The sequence below is a fragment of the Vigna unguiculata genome, chromosome 1 (genome assembly GCF_004118075.2).
Source record: "Vigna unguiculata cultivar IT97K-499-35 chromosome 1, ASM411807v1, whole genome shotgun sequence".
NCBI classification, from domain to species: Eukaryota; Viridiplantae; Streptophyta; class Magnoliopsida; order Fabales; family Fabaceae; genus Vigna; species Vigna unguiculata.
Genome location: NC_040279.1, coordinates 28,496,123 through 28,515,106, shown reverse-complemented (window position 1 = coordinate 28,515,106; position 18,984 = coordinate 28,496,123). Strand labels below are relative to the sequence as shown.

The 18,984-nt window shown below is 31.0% G+C and overlaps 2 protein-coding genes across 3 annotated transcripts; one reads left to right on the top strand and one right to left on the bottom strand.

The window, feature by feature from the left end:
• Positions 1-5,933: 5,933 nt before the first annotated feature.
• On the bottom strand, positions 5,934-10,626 carry LOC114175786 (protein FATTY ACID EXPORT 1, chloroplastic). The gene is made up of 6 exons (XM_028060618.1): positions 10,365-10,626; positions 8,749-8,989; positions 7,066-7,233; positions 6,892-6,938; positions 6,772-6,812; positions 5,934-6,310 (listed from the first exon to the last, which is right to left on the bottom strand). The coding sequence occupies exons 1-6, from the start codon at positions 10,479-10,481 to the stop codon at positions 6,220-6,222; spliced, it is 705 nt and encodes a 234-aa protein (XP_027916419.1). The 5' UTR covers positions 10,482-10,626; the 3' UTR covers positions 5,934-6,219.
• Positions 10,627-11,408: 782 nt separating this feature from the next.
• On the top strand, positions 11,409-17,258 carry LOC114173390 (DNA repair protein recA homolog 2, mitochondrial). 2 transcript variants are annotated; one of them, XM_028057766.1, is made up of 8 exons: positions 11,409-11,620; positions 12,340-12,400; positions 12,638-12,804; positions 13,814-13,901; positions 15,177-15,349; positions 16,011-16,157; positions 16,261-16,395; positions 16,616-17,258. In XM_028057766.1, exons 1-8 carry the CDS (start codon positions 11,546-11,548, stop codon positions 16,892-16,894), a joined length of 1,125 nt encoding a protein of 374 aa, XP_027913567.1. In that variant the 5' UTR covers positions 11,409-11,545; the 3' UTR covers positions 16,895-17,258. The 2 variants fall into 2 exon arrangements, with proteins under 2 accessions (XP_027913567.1, XP_027913559.1); XM_028057758.1 differs by having other exon boundaries at positions 12,587-12,804.
• Positions 17,259-18,984: the final 1,726 nt, after the last annotated feature.

Genomic DNA, 18,984 nt, shown 5'->3' with positions numbered 1-18,984 from the left:
ACTTTTCTTATACTCTGGTAGTAGAGTGTTGTGAAGTTTAGGTCAAATTATTTCTTTAAAGTGTGGTTAGGTTAAAGGGAATGAGAGAGTTGATCTTGTGTTAATCTTATTTCTCTTTTGGTAGGGTGATTCTCAGGGTAAAGACACTAATGTTATTCATGATGATGTGTTTTTTCCATCATAATGGTATTAGAGCCAATGGTTCATCCTGGTGACACAGCTGACATGAGTATATAAGTAGGTGAAGAATCCTAAATTTTAAGATTTTTTGTATCGAAAGTCTTTCATTTCAGGAACAATCATGAGAGAAAGATTGTCATCACTAATATATATATTGTAGAACGACAGTACAAAGGGATGGTCATCATTAATTTACTCGTGCATGAGAGAAAGATGTTCTAATATAAAGAGACTTGCAAGATTATTCGGAATTCAAGGTGAATTGAAGTTTTACATTGGTTAAAAATGAGTAAGATGAACAATTATATATAAGGTCAAAGATCTATAAACCTAATGTCTTAAAATTTTGTATCGAAGATGTATTAATCCCTTATGTGATTGGACTTAGGTTTCATTAGTGTTAAGTTCTTCTCAATGAATTCTTCCCTCAATATAAAACTATCAATTAAGATGGTCTAATCCATATTCAAATTAAATAATATATAAAAATAGTTAGGTGAAAATTACACACCTAAGAATAATTATGTTATTTCTTTCATGCATTTCCTCTCTAAAGTAAACAATATTTATGTTATTTCAATACAAGAAATGTTTTGAATAATGATAAATTTTAATGACAAAAAATAATTAGTTACTATAATAATTAAGTTATATATCAATTTATAAACTAAAAGTTATTGGTAACTAAAATAGTTTCAAAAATTATAATTGGTCTCTAACTTGATAACTAAAATAGTTCCTATTATGAATTGGTCTCTAAATTGATCATTAATATTAGTTACCAAAATTTTAACTACCAAAAGAATTAGTTTTAAATTAGTCTCTAAACATACTTTCGGTCACTAAAACGATCACCGTTAAGGAGTTTTCTTATAATGTTCTCACTAATTAGATGAATTAATTATTTTCTATATTTTAACAACGATAGTGAATATGTAGAGAAAATAAAGTTATATAATAAAACTATTTTCAACAAACCACGTAAATATATTGTTGCTGTTAGCAAAACTAATAAAAAGTTGAGTAAAATTGAGAGGGAATAGTATATAATAATATGGAAGAATTGATTAATGATGAGGCACTTATGTATCATGATTAAGTGTACGTACGTGGCTAAAAGGAAACCCTAATGAGAATGTGGTCCATCTCCCATGGACCCTATCTTCATTGAAAAACACAGATTCACTAATACTTCTACTACCTGGAGGTGATAGTTCACGCTCATCGTGGGATCCCTATCATCATCTTTTCTTTCACCAACTCCAAATCAACAACATGGGTTAGGCATATACATACATAGTTGTGTCATATCTCGTCAAACCCTACATATTTTCACAATGCATTCACAACAGACGATCCATTAAAGATTGTGTTGTTCTGATAATTGTTCCGATCTCAAATCAGATGATAGAATTGATACAGATGATAGAATTGATATCGATCATCGTATATTCGAAGTATTATTTATTTAGAAGTGTGTTTTATCACAATTTTTTTAGAAAGTATTTTGGTTGATGAAAGGAGAAAAATATATTTGAATCGTCTTAAACCTCGATTTCTAAATAATGTGAGACTATTAAACATATAGTAGATTTATGATAAATTAGAATGATTTATAATTGACATCCTGAATATATAATATTTACTATTCTTTTGGCTTCATTGTTTTGTTTAATGCTTTTCATATGGTCGCAATTAGATAATGGCTCCACACCCCACAATTGATCGACAACATCCACCCAAACAGTGATGATCATGATGTGTCCCTTGCTTTGAATTGCCTCTGTTTATCATCATTAAGTTGCTGTTCATCCAAAATTTTTTCCATGATAAATCCTGCTGAATGTGCGTTGAAAATTGACGAATAATTGCTTATGCAAATAGTTCTAAGAAGTTCTATCGTTGGCCAGGTGGCATCATATCATAAACCAACATCTCAAGCTTAGTCTACGTATTTATACACCTTTTCCGGACAATGTATGTCCCACGTATATCTAGTGTTAAAAAATATAATTATTTACATCTCGTGGTATGATTAATAGATTAAGCATTTTCTTTCTATATATTTCACCACTACATATCCATTGCTCGTATAAGCTTAATATAGTTCAAGTTGGAATTTTGAGTTCAAAGTAATAAAAAGTGTATTGCTTATAATGCTTTTATTTATTCTAAAGCATAATTGTAAGAAAAATATGTATAACTAAATATTGGAGAATAATCTAAGTGTGAGTTAAGGTCTCACATTGAATAAAATAGACAAAGTTAAACACTATATAAGATTAAAGACCGATCTATAACATCATTACCTTAAGGTGTTAGGATAAAAGTGATGTCAAATTCCTTATATGTGTAATACAAATATCATATATATAATCTCAATAACCATAATAAAAATGGGTCACCATACACCTGAAGGAAAATACCATATGACATTAAGAGTGGTGTCAATTTCTTATCCAGTTGTGCTCAGGTCTGGTTTTGAGTTGAAAGTGGTGTCAATTCCATAAACATTAAGATTTTGGATTGAGAATGATGTCCATTCTTTATACGGTTGGACTCAGGTCTTATTGGTGTTGTATCTAGTGAAACCCCCTCTATAAACCTAACAATAAACCCAACACTAAATGTCAGAATTTGCATAGGAACTATTCTATCTAAGTTATAGTGCCACGTGAGTGGAGATGAAGTTTCATAATGGGGGTTTCATGTTAAATTTGATAGGAAATTGTGTGATAAAATGTTTTTTTAAAACAAAAGATATATGTGATCAAGAATATAATATAATACAATTAGTAATATATTCATTAATATGTCACACTTGAATGGAAACCGGTAAATATAATATGTTTTAGTTGAATTAGGAAACTATGTATAGAAATCAATATGTATATAACTTATATCCCTCTATAGCTACTGTTTAATTTTTGCAGGACAACTTATATGCCTTGTGATTTTGACATATTAACTAACCTAGGTGCTTACTTTTGATTATGAGCGATCACACAGAAAAAAAAAATCCAAGAAAATGACAGTTTGATAAAGATTTTTTTAATAAATTTTGATAAATTACCTACTTAGATAAAAAAAAAAAGGTACTACTTTATTTTTTTTTATTAAAAATAAAAAATTAATTTATTTTAATTCTATTTATGAAAATTTTGTTAAGTTTGTCAAAGAAAAATTTTGTCAAAACATAATTTTTCAATAAATAATTGGCTTGGACATGGAGACATATTAACAAAGAATTATTTTTGATAAACAAATTTATAATTCATTGGTATATATACAAAGAAGTCTTTCATTATAAATTTTAAAAATTTTTGACAATATTTCGTATTAATCTTTGAAGTATACAAAATGAGAGTGATCACTCATGATCACATTCAAATATACATTCAGAACACAACAAAATGATTTGAACTGAATTTTAATCAAATTTATGCATAAATTTATAACGGATATGTATTAACAAATTACGAAAAATAATTTTTCTAAACTGTTTGATTGGACAGTTCAAGATTTAAATACAAACGATTAAAGTTTTTTTAATTATTTGTTTTGAATCTCAAACGAAAATTAAGGTTTACTCAATGTCTACATCTAAAATTATAATAAATCTTAATATAAACTAACAATGCACCTAATAATAATTTTTAAATTAATCAAACATATAATAAATATAAAATTATAAACATTCAACGTCTAATAAATTTAAAATTAATTAAATATCTTATATAAACTAAAACTACAATTTAATAAAAACACGTAATAAATCTTAATATAAACTAACAATATTTCTTATCTAAATATTTACATTAAAATTAAGATAAAACTAATTTTAATATTACAAATATTGTAAAAATTTAAATAAAGCATAAAATTCCAAAAACACAACTAAAAAAGAGTTTATAAAAAAAAAAAACATCTTCAAAAGAGGTTCCTCAATGTTGCAAATATAATGGAAATGAAACGATTCAACCAATGCAACAACATGCAATCAACAAGAGAAAAATGATTAACAATGGCAACCAAAATTAACCTTAATGCGAGAAACAAAGTTCAAAAGAGACTAAAAAAGTGAAGATTCTTAGATTCCTTTTTCAATTCTGAACCTTTGCACCTTTTCTGTTTTCCAAAGAAACTTTTAGGAGGGGCATAGTTAGTAAAAGGACAATACTATATAAGTGCATTAGTGTCTAGTAAAGGGTATGAATGGAATTGAGTATTTTCTTTCTTTCAAATTCCTTTTCTCGTTCCAAAACCCTAGAGATTGATCCTTGCTTGAAAGGGATCATGACTATAACATTGGTAATTTCATTTTCCATCTAACACTCGTTAAATCAGATTTTTAGTCTGAAATTTCGATATCAATGTGGTGAATATGTCATTTGGTAGCTGCTTTGTATTGAAAAATACTTCGTTGAAAAGGAGATTAGAGATACGAAAGATGACAAAAGTGGTGCCAACAATGAAACATTATATGCTCTCGAATAGGAACTTTGGTGGTACAATATCATAAGTTGAAAATCCTTTACCATTGCATTTCTTTGGTGTTTTAAACTTGAATATTGTTGACCATCCATTTGTTTGACTCTTATTACAAACATTAAAACAACATACTTTAATGTCATAAGATCGAGAATTTATCAGGTGTTCGTAGACTACCTTTTGTTCATGATTCAAATAAATCTTTATGAAAGACGTAATTAACCATTATTAATTATTTTATCTTAATTTAAAAACTTAAATTCGTATCATTTTAATATTGATTGCCATCATAGAACAAATAATAATATAGAACTACCTAATAATTTCACTATTAGAAAATTTAATATTTCATGAGACTTTTACAATGATTATTTAGTAAAACTTTTAAAATCCCACAGAAGTTTTTGCCCAAAATTTATTTATTTTTAATTTTTATAGAAAATTTTCAAGAAAAATATTAAAAATAAAATCTAATATTTCTCCAAACAACCTCACCCTGTCGCCCTCAAATAAATGTAATCTATTAAAAGACATTAAGTCATTATAGTTTTAGTTGATCTTTATATAATACATATTAAATGTTATTAAATCTTTTTATAAGTGTGGCAACCAACTTCAATTCAAACAATTTAAATTGAGTATTTTGAATGGTCGGGCGACATTCAACCTAATAAAAAAAGTATATTTTAATTAGTAAAATGAATTTACTTAAATGAAAGATTATGTTTAAGTAGGAAATATAATATCTTAAAACTTACCAAATAATGTGCTCCTTTTTGTCTGCATCTTTTGTTTTGGTTAATCTACGAATAATTGCATTGATGGCAACAGTTGTCCGGGGGACAGTACTGTTTTTGTATTGAATAGTTTTTATCCAGATAACTCGATCACAGTTCTTATGGTCATTCCAACATCAAGGTAAAATAATTTTTGAAATAAACCACGAATCGAAAACATAAGGAGATTGGTGAAATTTTTTCTTTGTACTTTTAAGTATCGACTATAAGTTTAAGGTCTTCACATCTTCGTTTCCCTGCACATCTTTGTAAGAAACAAGGAAACGTAACAAAAAAAATTCGTAACAACAATAATAAAAGAAAATGCTTCGGATTAGCTCGAAAGTAAGACCTATTCTTCCTCAAGCTTGCAAGAAAATATTTATATTGAGCATAAATTTTAGCCTCAAGTTATGTTCAATAATTTCTTTTAATCTCAAACCCATTGGGCAGAAAACACGAGCTTCATTCTTAATCATACCAAAATTAATAATTACAGGATATTTACTGATTGCACGTGCCCTGCAGGCAAGGTATCGAAACTACGTAGTTATCACAAACAAATTATCTTTTCCATCAAATTTCATATTATTTTTGTATACTCCACAAAATGCCTACGAATCTAATGCAATAATCACAGTTGTACCTCTTGGCTGACCTATTTTCGAAAGCAACAAGGCCAAATTAGCTTACAGCCTTATTTTCAATTCACAGAAAAATAAGATATTATATCCCCATATTTTATAAAGCTAATATAACCTTCACTATCTCATCATGCAGTGCTGGAAGATGGCTTCAATTTCTTAGGTGGGGGATTTCCTCCAGAGATAAGCACATAGAAATAAAAGCACAGCATTGCAGAACTGAAAAAAAAAAAAAAATCCCGAAGCATAAATTAATCAGATCGAAATTGAGACAATCTAACATCCAAGGGCAAAAAAAAAAAAACAGTTATCAATCTCAAATACAAAGTATATATAGGATAAAATATATTTTTCATTCCAAACTATTCTAAAAAAAATGTATTTCGTCCTTAAACTAAATTATATACTATTTCATCTCTGCAAATAATGTCAATCATCCTCTTAACAAACGGTTGTTTTCTATGTGACAAATGAGGTTCCATTGTAAACTATAATATTATAATATTATCTTCATGTATCTTTTGTTGAAGAGGATATTTTACATGACTTTTATAAAATGAAAGGATGAAATAGGTATATAATTTAATTTCGGGACAAAACACCATTTTTTGAAAATAGTTTGAAGACGAAAAACAAATTTAACCCAATTAAATAGGACAAAAAACAATAGATTGAGATACCTTATAATAGCACTAAAGCCAGTTGGAAATATTTTCTTTGCCTGCATCCAGAAAGCAAATAAGTATGGCAATTAAATGAGACACAACATAGGAACAGTTTTGTCAAAATAGATGTACTACCAATGAGTAACTCTGGAAGTTCTTCCAGATAAGAATCCCTGACAATGCTGCAAATAACGAAACAAGTCAAGAGAGTAAATAACAATTATCCAAATAAGATCATGCTGCAGCCTTTTAGTTTCTTTCTTTTTCTTCCAAGACCAGCACTATCTTAATACTGCTTAAATCACATACCTGCTTGTCCTAGAATAAATGGTAAGCTTGATTTTCCTTGCCTCCAGACCTTCAAGCTAAGGGTACTGAGGAACAGTAAAGCACCACCAAAGAGCACACCACTGCTCAGTGTTGCAGGACTACGTGAAAAAAGGAACCCAACAATCCCTCCAGTTAAAACAAATCCACCTAAAACAAAAGATAAAGATGAGATATAACATCTTTAAGGGGAAGGAATGATTTCCTAATAGAGTACGGTATGTTTTCTTTTAGTACTGAAATAATGTACAACCCTTCCATATTTTTTATGCCACGGGTCTCAAAGAAATCAACCACAAATAATATATCTAGTTCAGAATAGTGTTCCGTTTAAACTGCCACGTAGGTTCAAAAAGTTTAATAAGTCATAATCTAAGTAATACTAAACTTTATAAAGCCTATATGGTGGTCAATTTTTGGACCGAAGGTTCAGATAAATGACAAGTGTCGGTTGGTGAACAATAGCAGATATGGAACAATAGCAGAACGTATTCGACAGAAGAAAGAAAGGACATCAAGAAGCTAGTTAGCAGGTGTCAGTAAGTTGAGCTGGCAATAGTTGGATTGACACTGTTGAGATATATGACCAGTTAGTTAAAATTTGAAAGAATCTGCGGGCATGTAGGGTTTATCGGGACTTCTAATTTTTTGGCAGAGATACAATCTCTGAAGGAGCCTTAAGCTCTGGTTTTCTTCCCAAGCTCTTATGTAGTACAATATTTCCAATTTTTCTTACTAAACTTAGCTCGTCTCTCCTTTTTGCTTTATCCTTCTGACTGGCATTCCAATATTGGAGAGTCTCAACAGAAAAGAGAAAACGGTTTCATCATCTCTTTTACCTTGAGTTCATTGAGTGAAAAAAAAAAAGCATTTGCTTTCATTGGGGTGAGAAATTCCACCCTCTACGTAACTTTCCTAATAAACAGTTTAAATTGATAATTTTAGAAGAAAATGACTGGCCTTGATTGGACAGGAAAAATCAAACCTGTTCTAATGCTATATCTATTGGATTGGCCAAGGGAGATATCCAGGACTTTGTGAGGTCCTGTGATGTCTGTGAAAAGAACAAATATGAGGTTACACGTGGTGGACTCTAACAGACTCTATATTCCTAAACAGATTTCAGTAGACACTTAGATTTCTTGAGTTTACATAATATTAGAGGCTTATACATCCTATTTGTGTTGAGGATAGGGGTTTAGTTACAATATAGCTCTTTTTTGGTTGCTTAAGCCTCCTGGTATGGACAAGGTAGTCACTGAGTTATTCTTAAGATATTCAGTAAGGCTAAACAGTATTAACAAATCTGTGGTTAGAGACTGATTCCTTTTTCATTATCCATTCTTAGAAATAATTGTTTAGGTTGAGGGACATTACTTAGATGCTCTCTTATCATCCTGATTCAGATGGCCAAACCAAGTCTTGAATAGGGGTTTGGAAACCAACTTGAGCTGCTTTAGCTCATTGATGACGTGAGCTTAGCTATGATGAGAAGCCAATAGTTAGTTGACATAGGCATTATTCAGACTAAGTTGACATAGGATACAATTATAAAAAAAAATCTCTACCCCTCCATTTCCCTCCAAACAAGTACAGAATAAGGGAAATGCATCATATAATATAACTTAACTAATATACAAATCATCTACACAAGGAACCACTTACCAAAGGGAATGCCTAAACAGAAGTCATGGATTTTTGCAGTCTTTTTCGGTTGATCAACACTTTCTTGTATTTCCTGTCCAAACCCTGTTTTTTCAGTATCATGGTCCTCTTTTGTTGAATATGAGTTCTGCTTTTCTTCAACATGTAGCTTTGACACATCAGCTGCATAACTTAGTGTATTTTTGGTATCAGTCCCAGCAGTATCTGTGTCATGCCTCTCCAGACTCATAACAACTGATAACTAAATGAGATATGCTTCCAGTTCAGTATCAATGTCAAATAATTGCTCCAGAAAACTTTTATTTAACAGAAATATATTATTTATGCAGTTATTCAAGCCTGTCCATATTGTCTAGCACTACGGCTTGCAATATCAAAGTAAAAATATGTGCAAGCACATAGACTTAATATGACTTTCCCTAAATGTAGAGAAACGTGCCAATCTATCAAATCATCAACAAGGCCAACTTGAATACTTGATCATATTGACTTCCAGTACTCTGCTATATGCTTTTTAATTTGTATATTCTCACTACAATTACATAAACCAATACAAGCATATATGAGAAATAAACCTTTCCAATCCAGTACTTACAGAAAAACACATCACTGACCTTGCTTAAATAAACTTCTTTATAAACACTTATAGGAAAACAAATGATATAAGTTTTTTTTTATAAGTTTAAGTTAAAATTAGTTTTGTAGAAACCCTTTTATTTTGCTTCCCTAAAAGTTTATTTTAACTTATGCATAAGCTAATTTTATCCTATGGAAAAAGCTTATTTCATATTTTTCTTCTCCTCTATATGGAAAAAATTATCCAAATAAGATATGTAGTAATGGATCCCAAATTTGAATGATGTAGATTATGTGTGCTTAGCAGCAATAAAGTCAATAGTAGAAGGGAAGCAAGGTAAAGAAGGGCAGAGTGATACCCCAAAAGGAAACAAGTCACAAGAGGAATGTGGATGATAGATATGATGGAATGGAACACACAGTTCTAACTGTCATACATCCATATTTAAAAATAATAAAAACAACAAATTTTCCAAAATTCCGGTGATTAAAAAAATATTGCTTGTGATAACAACAGGCTGCTTCTTTTTTCTACCGAAATCCAAAATACAATGCATTTATGTTAATGCTTCTTCTCTTCTAGTATTCTGGTTTGGAAGTAATACAAATTCAAAAATTCCAATGACTGAAACCAGCAAAATCAGAAACCAAATGTATGAACAGAAAGAGGCATTAAAACAACCATCAAGAAGCCGCAAACAAAACACGATAACATTTTTTTTCCCAAGAGAAACCAATTAATTCAAACACGCATTAAATGTACACAGTTAGTCAATCCATAATAAGAACCTAAAATTGCGATTCTAACACAACAGCACACTGGACACTAAAGTCGTCGATGTTAGAGTTCCGTTAATTTTTTGCAACGACAGCTACTTCAAACTTCCCTTGGTATGTGATTTAGCAAGCGGCGGTTTAGATCTACGCAATATCTTGTACATTCGCGAGCCTGATGCACGCAATTATTCTTACCAAGAACCCTAACAAGTTACAGTGACGGTGGCAATAAACTATTTGGAAATGAGAAAGAGGAGAAATACCTTGGAGCGAGGGGAAGGAAATAGAAGCGAGCGGCGGCGTAGGTGTATGCTACGGTGGGCGGCGGAGAAGCATCCGAGCTGAGAAATCGCGGTAGCCGCGGCCATGTTTGCACTCATCACTGCCTTCGATTTGGTTGGATGCAGAACACAAACAATATTTTATCGAAAAGAGAGTGAAAAACAGAGCAGTCAACGGTTCCGCCACCTACCCATTAGCCTTTGGCTTCATAAATTTAGATACCAAAATAACCTTTTGCTTTACCAAAACATATTGGAAGTAAAATATTAATGATATAACTTTTTCTTATTCTAAATAAATAGAATTTTTTGTTTACGAAGTTTTTAGTGATGTATGAAGTTCTTAAGTCTTTCATTCTTTATTTACATTGTTATTGACGAAATGATGTTTATAAATTATGAGAATATATGACTATTTTTGTTTTATATTTTCGTATTTCAATGTTGAGAAATTAAAGAAAATAGAAAATTGAATGACACAAAAATTATAATTACATATTTTATTTTTATTTTTTTTGGGTTTGTTAACTTAAACACTTAGTTGGTATACATAAACATAATAAAAATTACTAGTTTAATTATAATGTTTACGCCGTTTATTCAAATATAAAATTATTATTCAAATAAAAAAGTCACTTATTTTTATTTTTTTATACTCGATTTAAGAATAGTAGTCTAAAATTGAAAGTAATCAAAAAAAAATTGTCTTAGGTTATCACAGTAAAATTAGCTTCATTTCTGTTGAAATACTATCTTACATTATATAATGTAACATGGTTCAAATTCTGACGAAAGGAAAAAACCAGAAATACATACAAATTTTATCTAAGAATTTTTTGTTTTCATATATTTATTTTATTATTTTATTTTTTTCTATACTTCTGTATCAAAATTCCAATGGAAGTGTATTGGGAAAAGATAAATAAAAAGTTAAAAAAAAAACATAATAATTTAGAAAAAAAAAGTGGAGAAAATAGATGAAGTTTTAATTGTTTTATTTTATCTATCAAACTTGAGCGCCAAAAACCCTTGCTTTGCGTTTTTTCTTTCATAGCTAAGCTGGGATCGAAGAACATCATTAGCAACAGCTAGTTCCATGTTGTGCTGTCTCAAATGTTTATGAAGCGGCGAGTGGCACCGTGCGCCTCCGTTGTCTCATAAAAATGTCTCTTTTGCCTCGTCTTCGTGTCTTCGCCACGCCTTTACTTTCATCTTCTCTCCTCTCCCCCTTCTCTCAGGTCCTCTCTCTATGTATATATACTTTCATTATCGTTGTTTTTATTTTCCTTTTGCGAAACCTCTCACTCTCATATTTTGTTTGCTGCAACTTAGGCACATAAACACGTGCTTATTGAATATGAAAGAGGCTTAGTCTCGTCTATTAAAGCTTTTAGTTTTCGTGTAGCGTACTATGCTCAATTAGAAGGGGAATTTGAAGTGTAGTTATGCTCTACGCAATTTGTGGATTTGGTTTGATAGTTCAATCGAGCTGGGTGCTTCTCATGTTATTAATTCATAGAATTGTTATTATTTCAGTTTCTGATAGGATAATTTTCTGTGTACGCAAGCACTTAACTGGAGAAGAAAATGAGAAAGAAAAATAAAATAAGTTTGAACTGAACTCTTACATTTAGTTAATATCTTTGATGGACTATAGTTAGATTATACATGAGCTAATTTATGGAAGTTCTGTCGTATTAACTTCTGTAAAACCGATTTTAACTTATACATGAGCTTTTTAGCTTATGGGAGAAGTATATTTCCTTGAAGTTTATCAAAACTTGGCCTTAGTGAGTTTTTGATTTGGGTTTCTTTCAAAATGTTAATGGGTTTTGGCATTTTATTTTCCTTTCTGTCTCTCTAGATGTTCGTATGCTTTTCCCCTACCCCCAAATGAGCATTGTTTAAACCATTTTCATCACCTTTCGTGACAAATTATGCCCTTTTTCCCACCTAGAATGGAGGTAGACAACTGATGACAAGAATTGGCATCAATACCTGCTCGCTTTCTTCCACAGGTATTAGTTCCATGTTATCTAATGTACCTTTGTGTGTTTATTTGGCATTAACTCTTGTTTGCTTTTTCTGTGGGCATCTTTCTCTTTTTGAGTATGTATATATGTATGAATAGAAGTATGTCTTTCATCTTTGAGAATAGAATCATCTTAAATGATGTGATAATAATAAAATTGGAAGCATTTCAGCTGAAGCTTCAGATTTAGAATGTGATGTGACTCGTGATGATGTCAAAGCAGCAGAGAGAGCCAATGCACTTTGCATGGCTGTATCACAGCTTGCTAGTGAGTTTAGCAAGGAATCTATGTTGTCTCTGCATAAGTTTTTTGGTGTACGCCGTGCTCGTGTGATATCTACAGGCTCCTTGAAGCTTGACCTAGCCCTGGGAATAGGAGGATTGCCAAAGGTAAAACAAGATTTGTGCAGATCCTCTTTAAAGTTTTGACAATTGTTTGGTGTAAGAAAAATGTGTTTTACATGCATAAGATGCGATATGTATTATGTGCTCATAGTTTTCTGGTGGATGACCCAGTGAAATTTGTGTAGCAGTAGCACTAGAACATATATATACTTTTACTCTGATATTTAGATGGCCTCAAATGCCCTGAATTTACTAGTCGGTATTAACATGAAACCAGAGCCTGAAAAAAATTCTTTGCAATATTTAATTTAGCTCCTAAAAGTGTTGAATATTGATATTTAAGTGTATATCGATATATTCAAATTTCAGACAAGGAATCTTGGGGTCATATTCCTCATCCTAGTTCTCTTTCCCACTTAATAATGTCTCATTATTAATCTGCAAAGGTAAAAACATAGAATGGTTTCTCTTTCCGTTGTTAATTATTTATGATAGACTTAGGGAGACTCCTTTTATATTATGTATCCTATATGGCAGTGTTTTCTACTGAAGTTAGAAAGTTTATGATTATAAGCGCTTTGATTCTGCAAATGGAGCTGTAATGATTTTTTCAGAGTAGCTCTTGAAAGGGTTTTATTTTCCCCCTCTTTCAACCCAGCTTTCTGCTCTTGAAACACCCGTTAAGATTCAGAATTTATACCTTTCCAGCCAAAGGGAATTTTTCTTTAGGCCTGATGATAATTGTATAAGCATTATTCACTGTCAGAATTTATCAGCTGCGTAAAGCAGTACACCACATGAACTTGACTAATAACATTTAGTTATTTTCCTATAGCAGCCTTTCTCTATTTTTGAAATATATTTTCTTTCTTATTCCTTTAAATTTGAAATGTGTAGCTATCAAAAGTATATTAGTGTGGTTTTTGGTTGGTCAACTCATTCCATATGGGTACTTTACTGGGTTGGCTGAAAATGACGATTCTTACTTCTAGTGTAAGATTCTTTTTCCATTATATCCTTGGATTTTTAACGTAATTGCATATCACTATTTTAGGGTAGAATGGTGGAAATTTATGGACGAGAAGCAGCTGGTAAGACTACACTTGCTCTTCAAATTATTAAAGAAGCTCAAAAACTTGGAGGTATTTATCAGTATTTCAGCTTGTTAGACCTTCTTCGTGTATCTAATAAGTTCTAGTAATTTAATATTATCAGAGAAAAACAGTCTGTTCATGGAAATTTCTGTTTGAGTTTCTTAGGAGTACTATTGATGTTGTTAATAAGGGTAGGAATTATGACCTGTTCATAGCTATGGAGTATTTTTGAACTTTTGGAACTTGCTATGGAAAATTATTTTATTTGTTCACTACTCCCTCCATCTTTTTTATTTGTTGTGTTAAAAAGTCTTCGACTATATATATATAGTCAAATTATAGTATATATAAATAGATACAAGTCTCATTTTACAAATCAGAAAGTGAGGATGAGTTAGATTTAAAGTTCATTTTATTAAGATGGTCATAGGAGCTTTCTTTTTCTTCTGTTGATCTGTCCGCTTAGAAGTTCAAGAGAACCTTAATAACTATTTCTCAATCATGCCCGTATCCTAACTTAATTCTGAAATACTTTACACACTTGTTATAAATGAGAGAATAGGAAGTGAGAAGAAATTAATATAAATGAGAGTATTGATTGCAATTCTTAATACGCATTCCTAAGTGAACAGATTAAAAAAATGGAGGGGGGATAAAATAATGATGCTTTAGAGGTCAAATATTCATCAAATCATATATATACACTTCCAATCAGGCTACATTAAGTTTCAATGTCGGTAAATTCTTCAATCATGTATTTGCACATTTATGTTTCCTTGAAGTAGCAAACTGTGGAGGTTAAAAACTGTCACTATACAGAAACTTCCGTATGGGCTCGAAAGTTGTAAACTGTCATCATTTATGTTTGCTATAATTGACATCATATCATTTCATAGACCCTCAAAAGTGAAGCATAGAAAAAGACTAATCTTTTTTGAATTTCAAACTAAGCAAATAAATAAGAGGTAGACCATGCAAGAAAAATTTACAAAATGTAAAACATGTATTGGGAGCAGCTGGAAGTCGTTACTTCATTTGGGAGTGGATTAGTTTCTTGGTGATGTTCTAAGCTTTTATACTTAATTGAATTAGTTCAGCATAACTGGTGGAGTGTGAACATGCACTAAGCTATTTGTCTCTAGAATTTATTTTCTTTTACTTATTTCTACCAAAATATTGACTCAAATTTCTGTTATTTCTTGTCATTTGAAACATGCAAGATGCTCAATCATACTCTTCACTTGTGCCCTATTTCTGTTGGATGGTTCTTTTTAACAAATTGTGTCCTGTCAATTTGATACCTTCCATTTATTCTGTTGGCAGGATATTGTGCATATCTTGATGTAGAAAATGCTCTGGACTTCTCACTTGTGGAATCGATAGGTGTAAATACTGAAAACCTTCTCGTATCACACCCTGATTGTGCTGAAAATTTGTTAAGCATGGTTGATACATTAACAAAAAGTGGAGCTGTAGATGTGATTGTGATTGATAGTGTAAGTTACTGTATTTTGTCCATAATACCTATTACATTGCAAGAGGATTTGTTCTAGTAGGGCGGATTTAGATTGCTCTTAATCGTCACCATACTGGTTCTTATTCTCATAACTCATGTTGAACTTGCTTTAAAGTCTGCAATTTTGCTCTCTTTTCTCCTGTTTCTTCTTTGTCTTTAGGAAAGGAGAATAAAGTTCTCCTCAAATGTAAATTAGACATTATCATTAGCTCATGAAAACTACATTTTTTGTGAAATCCGTTTACATTAAATCTTTCACAAGTGTCTTGTTCCCAATTACAGCAGTAACCAACCTTCATCCAATAATTTAGACTAGCTATGTGGATCCTCCTATTCTTTTATATTTTCTTTCAATCATTTTGTTGAAATTGTAGGATTTAGGTAGAGAAGAAGGAAAAGAGGGAATAAGCCAATGAATAATCTACAGTTGATGTAATATAAAATACAAATTATCCTCACCCTCATTTATACTGAAACTATACTCCTACCTCTACGAACATAAGGAAACAAATGAAATGCATGAAATATGAAAGTCACTCCTAAGAGGGCATCTGAGTACTGTAAAATATTCAGTTACAACAGTGTTATTATTTCATCTCTTGTTTTACTCACATGCATATAAGATCTTTTTGTCACTCCAGGTTGCTGCCCTCATCCCCAAATGCGAACTTGATCAATTAGGAGTTAGTCCTAAACGAGATTATCAATCACGAATGATGACTCAAGCACTGCGGAAAATTCACTATTCATTATCTCACTCTCAAACTCTCATTATTTTCATTAATCAGGTTGAAGCCTTATTCACTTTAACGTTTGTGCACCTTGTAGTTTGAAAAGTCAATTATATACCAAACCATTAGATATATCGTTCAGCATTATCTTCATTTACAGATTAGATTGAGTTCAAAAACCGTCAAGGAACATGGATCTGTGGAAGAAGTCACTTGTGGTGGAAATGCTTTGAGATTCTATGCAGCCGTTCGTTTGAGACTTTCAAGAATAAGATTGATCAAAACTGAGGATAAGGTTAGTTCTTAAATACTGTTTGAACTATGACCAACTGGGTAGTTTGTATTATTATTCTTTTGAGGAAGACTTCTCATTCCCACTCCTACCACCTTTAGCACGTGACTTTTGTATTTTTTTTCTATTTAGAAACATGGAAAGTTGCCCAATTTATCACATTCTTTCCCAAAACCCTCTCTTGTCTTGTTTCATTCTTCTATTTTGTTATCTGGTGCTTCAGGTAGAGGGTGTTCTGATCTGTGCACAAGTGGTGAAAAATAAACTAGCACCAGCAGCAACGAAAAGGGCTGAACTGGGTATCAAGTTTGGAAGAGGCTTTTGCCATGAGTCAGAGGTCTTAGATTTGGCCTGTGAACATGGAACAATTGTGAAAGATGAGGGAAGCTACATTATTGAAGGGCAGAGTTTTGATAGTAGAGAAGCAGCTGAACTGTTTTTGGCTCAAAATGATGCCATTTGTGACAAGTTGGTCAAGGATATGAGGAGACTTTATTTTTAAAACCATTTGAACTTGCCCAGCATGGATTTACTAGGGCAAGTCTCTTTTATTGGTATCATGGCTAACTTTCTGTAATTGAGCATTGCCAATATTTTATGAAGGCAATTAATATTGCCTTCAATGGGATTCCAGTATCAACCATTGTGTAGATGAGCTTGGGGCATTTGAAGTAACCTGAATGTGATTCTCTTGGATCTAGCACATTGTAAAATTACACTACCAAATGAGAAATTCGATTGCTCTTTCAAACCATTTGACAACTTCCTTTGTGTATTTCTAGGGACAATTGGTTATATTCATTTGTCAAAGAAACATGCAAACTATGGAACTACATTGTAAATGAACTGTCTTCATTTCTTGTTCATCCCCTTAAATTATCTATAGATTCCTCAATAGCACACTATTTTTCTCAAATCAGATGGTCTCATAATAGTGATTCTAGTGAGGACATTTATTCATGAAAAAACAACTAATAACTATCATCATAATAAAAGAAATTGATATTTCTTCGAACAGTTGGTATGCATTTACAAGAATTGTTCCAAAATTTGTAAAGAAATATTCACAATACATCAACTAATAGAATGAGAAGGCAATTAAAGATTCAATGTTAGCAATAGAATGAGAGATCCTAAAAGAAGTGTTACCTCAAGTTCATGCCCCAATCACCCTAAGCAAAATCTCCATAATTACAAACTCATTTAAAAAATGGGACTTGTATAGTGTCTTCGAAATTATGAGAAATTTCCCATAAGATACCAAGAAGGAATTATATTCCTACAAATAAAATAAAATTTTATTTAAATGGGATACTATCGTGTAAAATTTTTCAGACAAACTCTTATGCCATCATTGGGATTAGTCATTCTCTGTTCACTTTTAAATGGTTGTAACGTCTCCCAATTGTCACTCTCAAGTATATGTGATGGTCGTAATTTCTTTTTGTTGTTATTTTAAAGTGCATTTTAAGTTGTAAATACTTCACATGTATTTCTAACTAAGTGGACATTTCATATATGATTAGCACATGAACAATTAATTAACTCTATTTAATTATAAGGATTAGTGGTGTGATTAAGTGTAATCATTAAGTTAGTCTAACCATTAGTTTTGTGTTCACGTTTACGAATCTTTATTCTTGTTTTCACATTGCTTCATAACCATTCTTCATGACTCCTGGTCGAATTCTAAAGCTTATAACAACTCTGATAAAAGGTATACTTCAATATTGAATACAATTATTTTTTTTTATATTACTTTGAATGTGTTGAGAGTATGAGATTCTTGCCTTTGGTTCTTATCTTGAAGAGCTTCTTCACATGACAAATGTCCACCGTATTTATCCTTGAAATTCTTTCTCAAGGTAATGTGTTCCAATATGTATTCTCATCTCAATGGATTTGCTACTTGTTAGAAATTCAAGTATGAATATAAGTCTCATATTGAGTAGAGATGAAAAAGTTGACTACCATATAAGGAAAACTCAATGTCTTTAAATTTTGGGTTAGAGTAATGTTAATCTCTTATGTAAGTTTGGGTTCGTATCTCATTGGTGTTGAGTCTTCCAATTAAAGTCCCTTAGTTTGTCTTGATGACCGGTTCAAAAGAGAGCATTTAACCTTCCAACAAACACATTAAGTATTTAGTTTTTAGTTATAACATCTATTACTTTAACTTTTTAATAGTATAAAAAGAATTAACTTAATTAATATTAATATATTTGTTGTTTTTACACCTAGTCATTGTTTTAAGAGAAATTTAGAATTGATTTAGTCAAGAAAAATATATATTAATATCATAGTACGACTATGACTTTTTTTTTTTACATTAAGAAACTTCTAAAGCCAAATGTTTTTACCATATATAACATGATTTGTATTTATATAAGAAAATTGTGATTTATCTACAAATTATTATATACAAATTTAAATCGATAAGTAAATTAAATATTAAATACGAATTTTACTTATGAATATATAAAATTGAGTTACATAAGGATTTTTCCTGTAGATAAGGCAAAAAAATATTCCTAATAAATTTTGGTAGATAAAATCAGTATGTAAATAAAGTGCGTTAGGACATAATTGTTT

What these genes read in the sequence shown, in the direction of transcription:
- LOC114173390 (XM_028057758.1), top strand. Translation starts at nt 11,546, where the DNA reads ATGTCTCTTTTGCCTCGTCTTCGTGTCTTCGCCACGCCTTTACTTTCA. An exon ending in TCCTCTCCCCCTTCTCTCAG is followed by an intron (nt 11,621 to 12,339) that starts GTCCTCTCTCTA and finishes TTTCCCACCTAG; the next exon opens with AATGGAGGTAGACAACTGAT. An exon ending in AGAAGCTCAAAAACTTGGAG is followed by an intron (nt 13,902 to 15,176) that starts GTATTTATCAGT and finishes TTCTGTTGGCAG; the next exon opens with GATATTGTGCATATCTTGAT.
- LOC114175786 (XM_028060618.1), bottom strand. Translation starts at nt 10,481, where the DNA reads ATGAGTGCAAACATGGCCGCGGCTACCGCGATTTCTCAGCTCGGATGC. An exon ending in ATTTATTCTAGGACAAGCAG is followed by an intron (nt 6,939 to 7,065) that starts GTATGTGATTTA and finishes CGTTATTTGCAG; the next exon opens with CATTGTCAGGGATTCTTATC. An exon ending in ACTTCCAGAGTTACTCATTG is followed by an intron (nt 6,813 to 6,891) that starts GTAGTACATCTA and finishes TTCTGGATGCAG; the next exon opens with GCAAAGAAAATATTTCCAAC.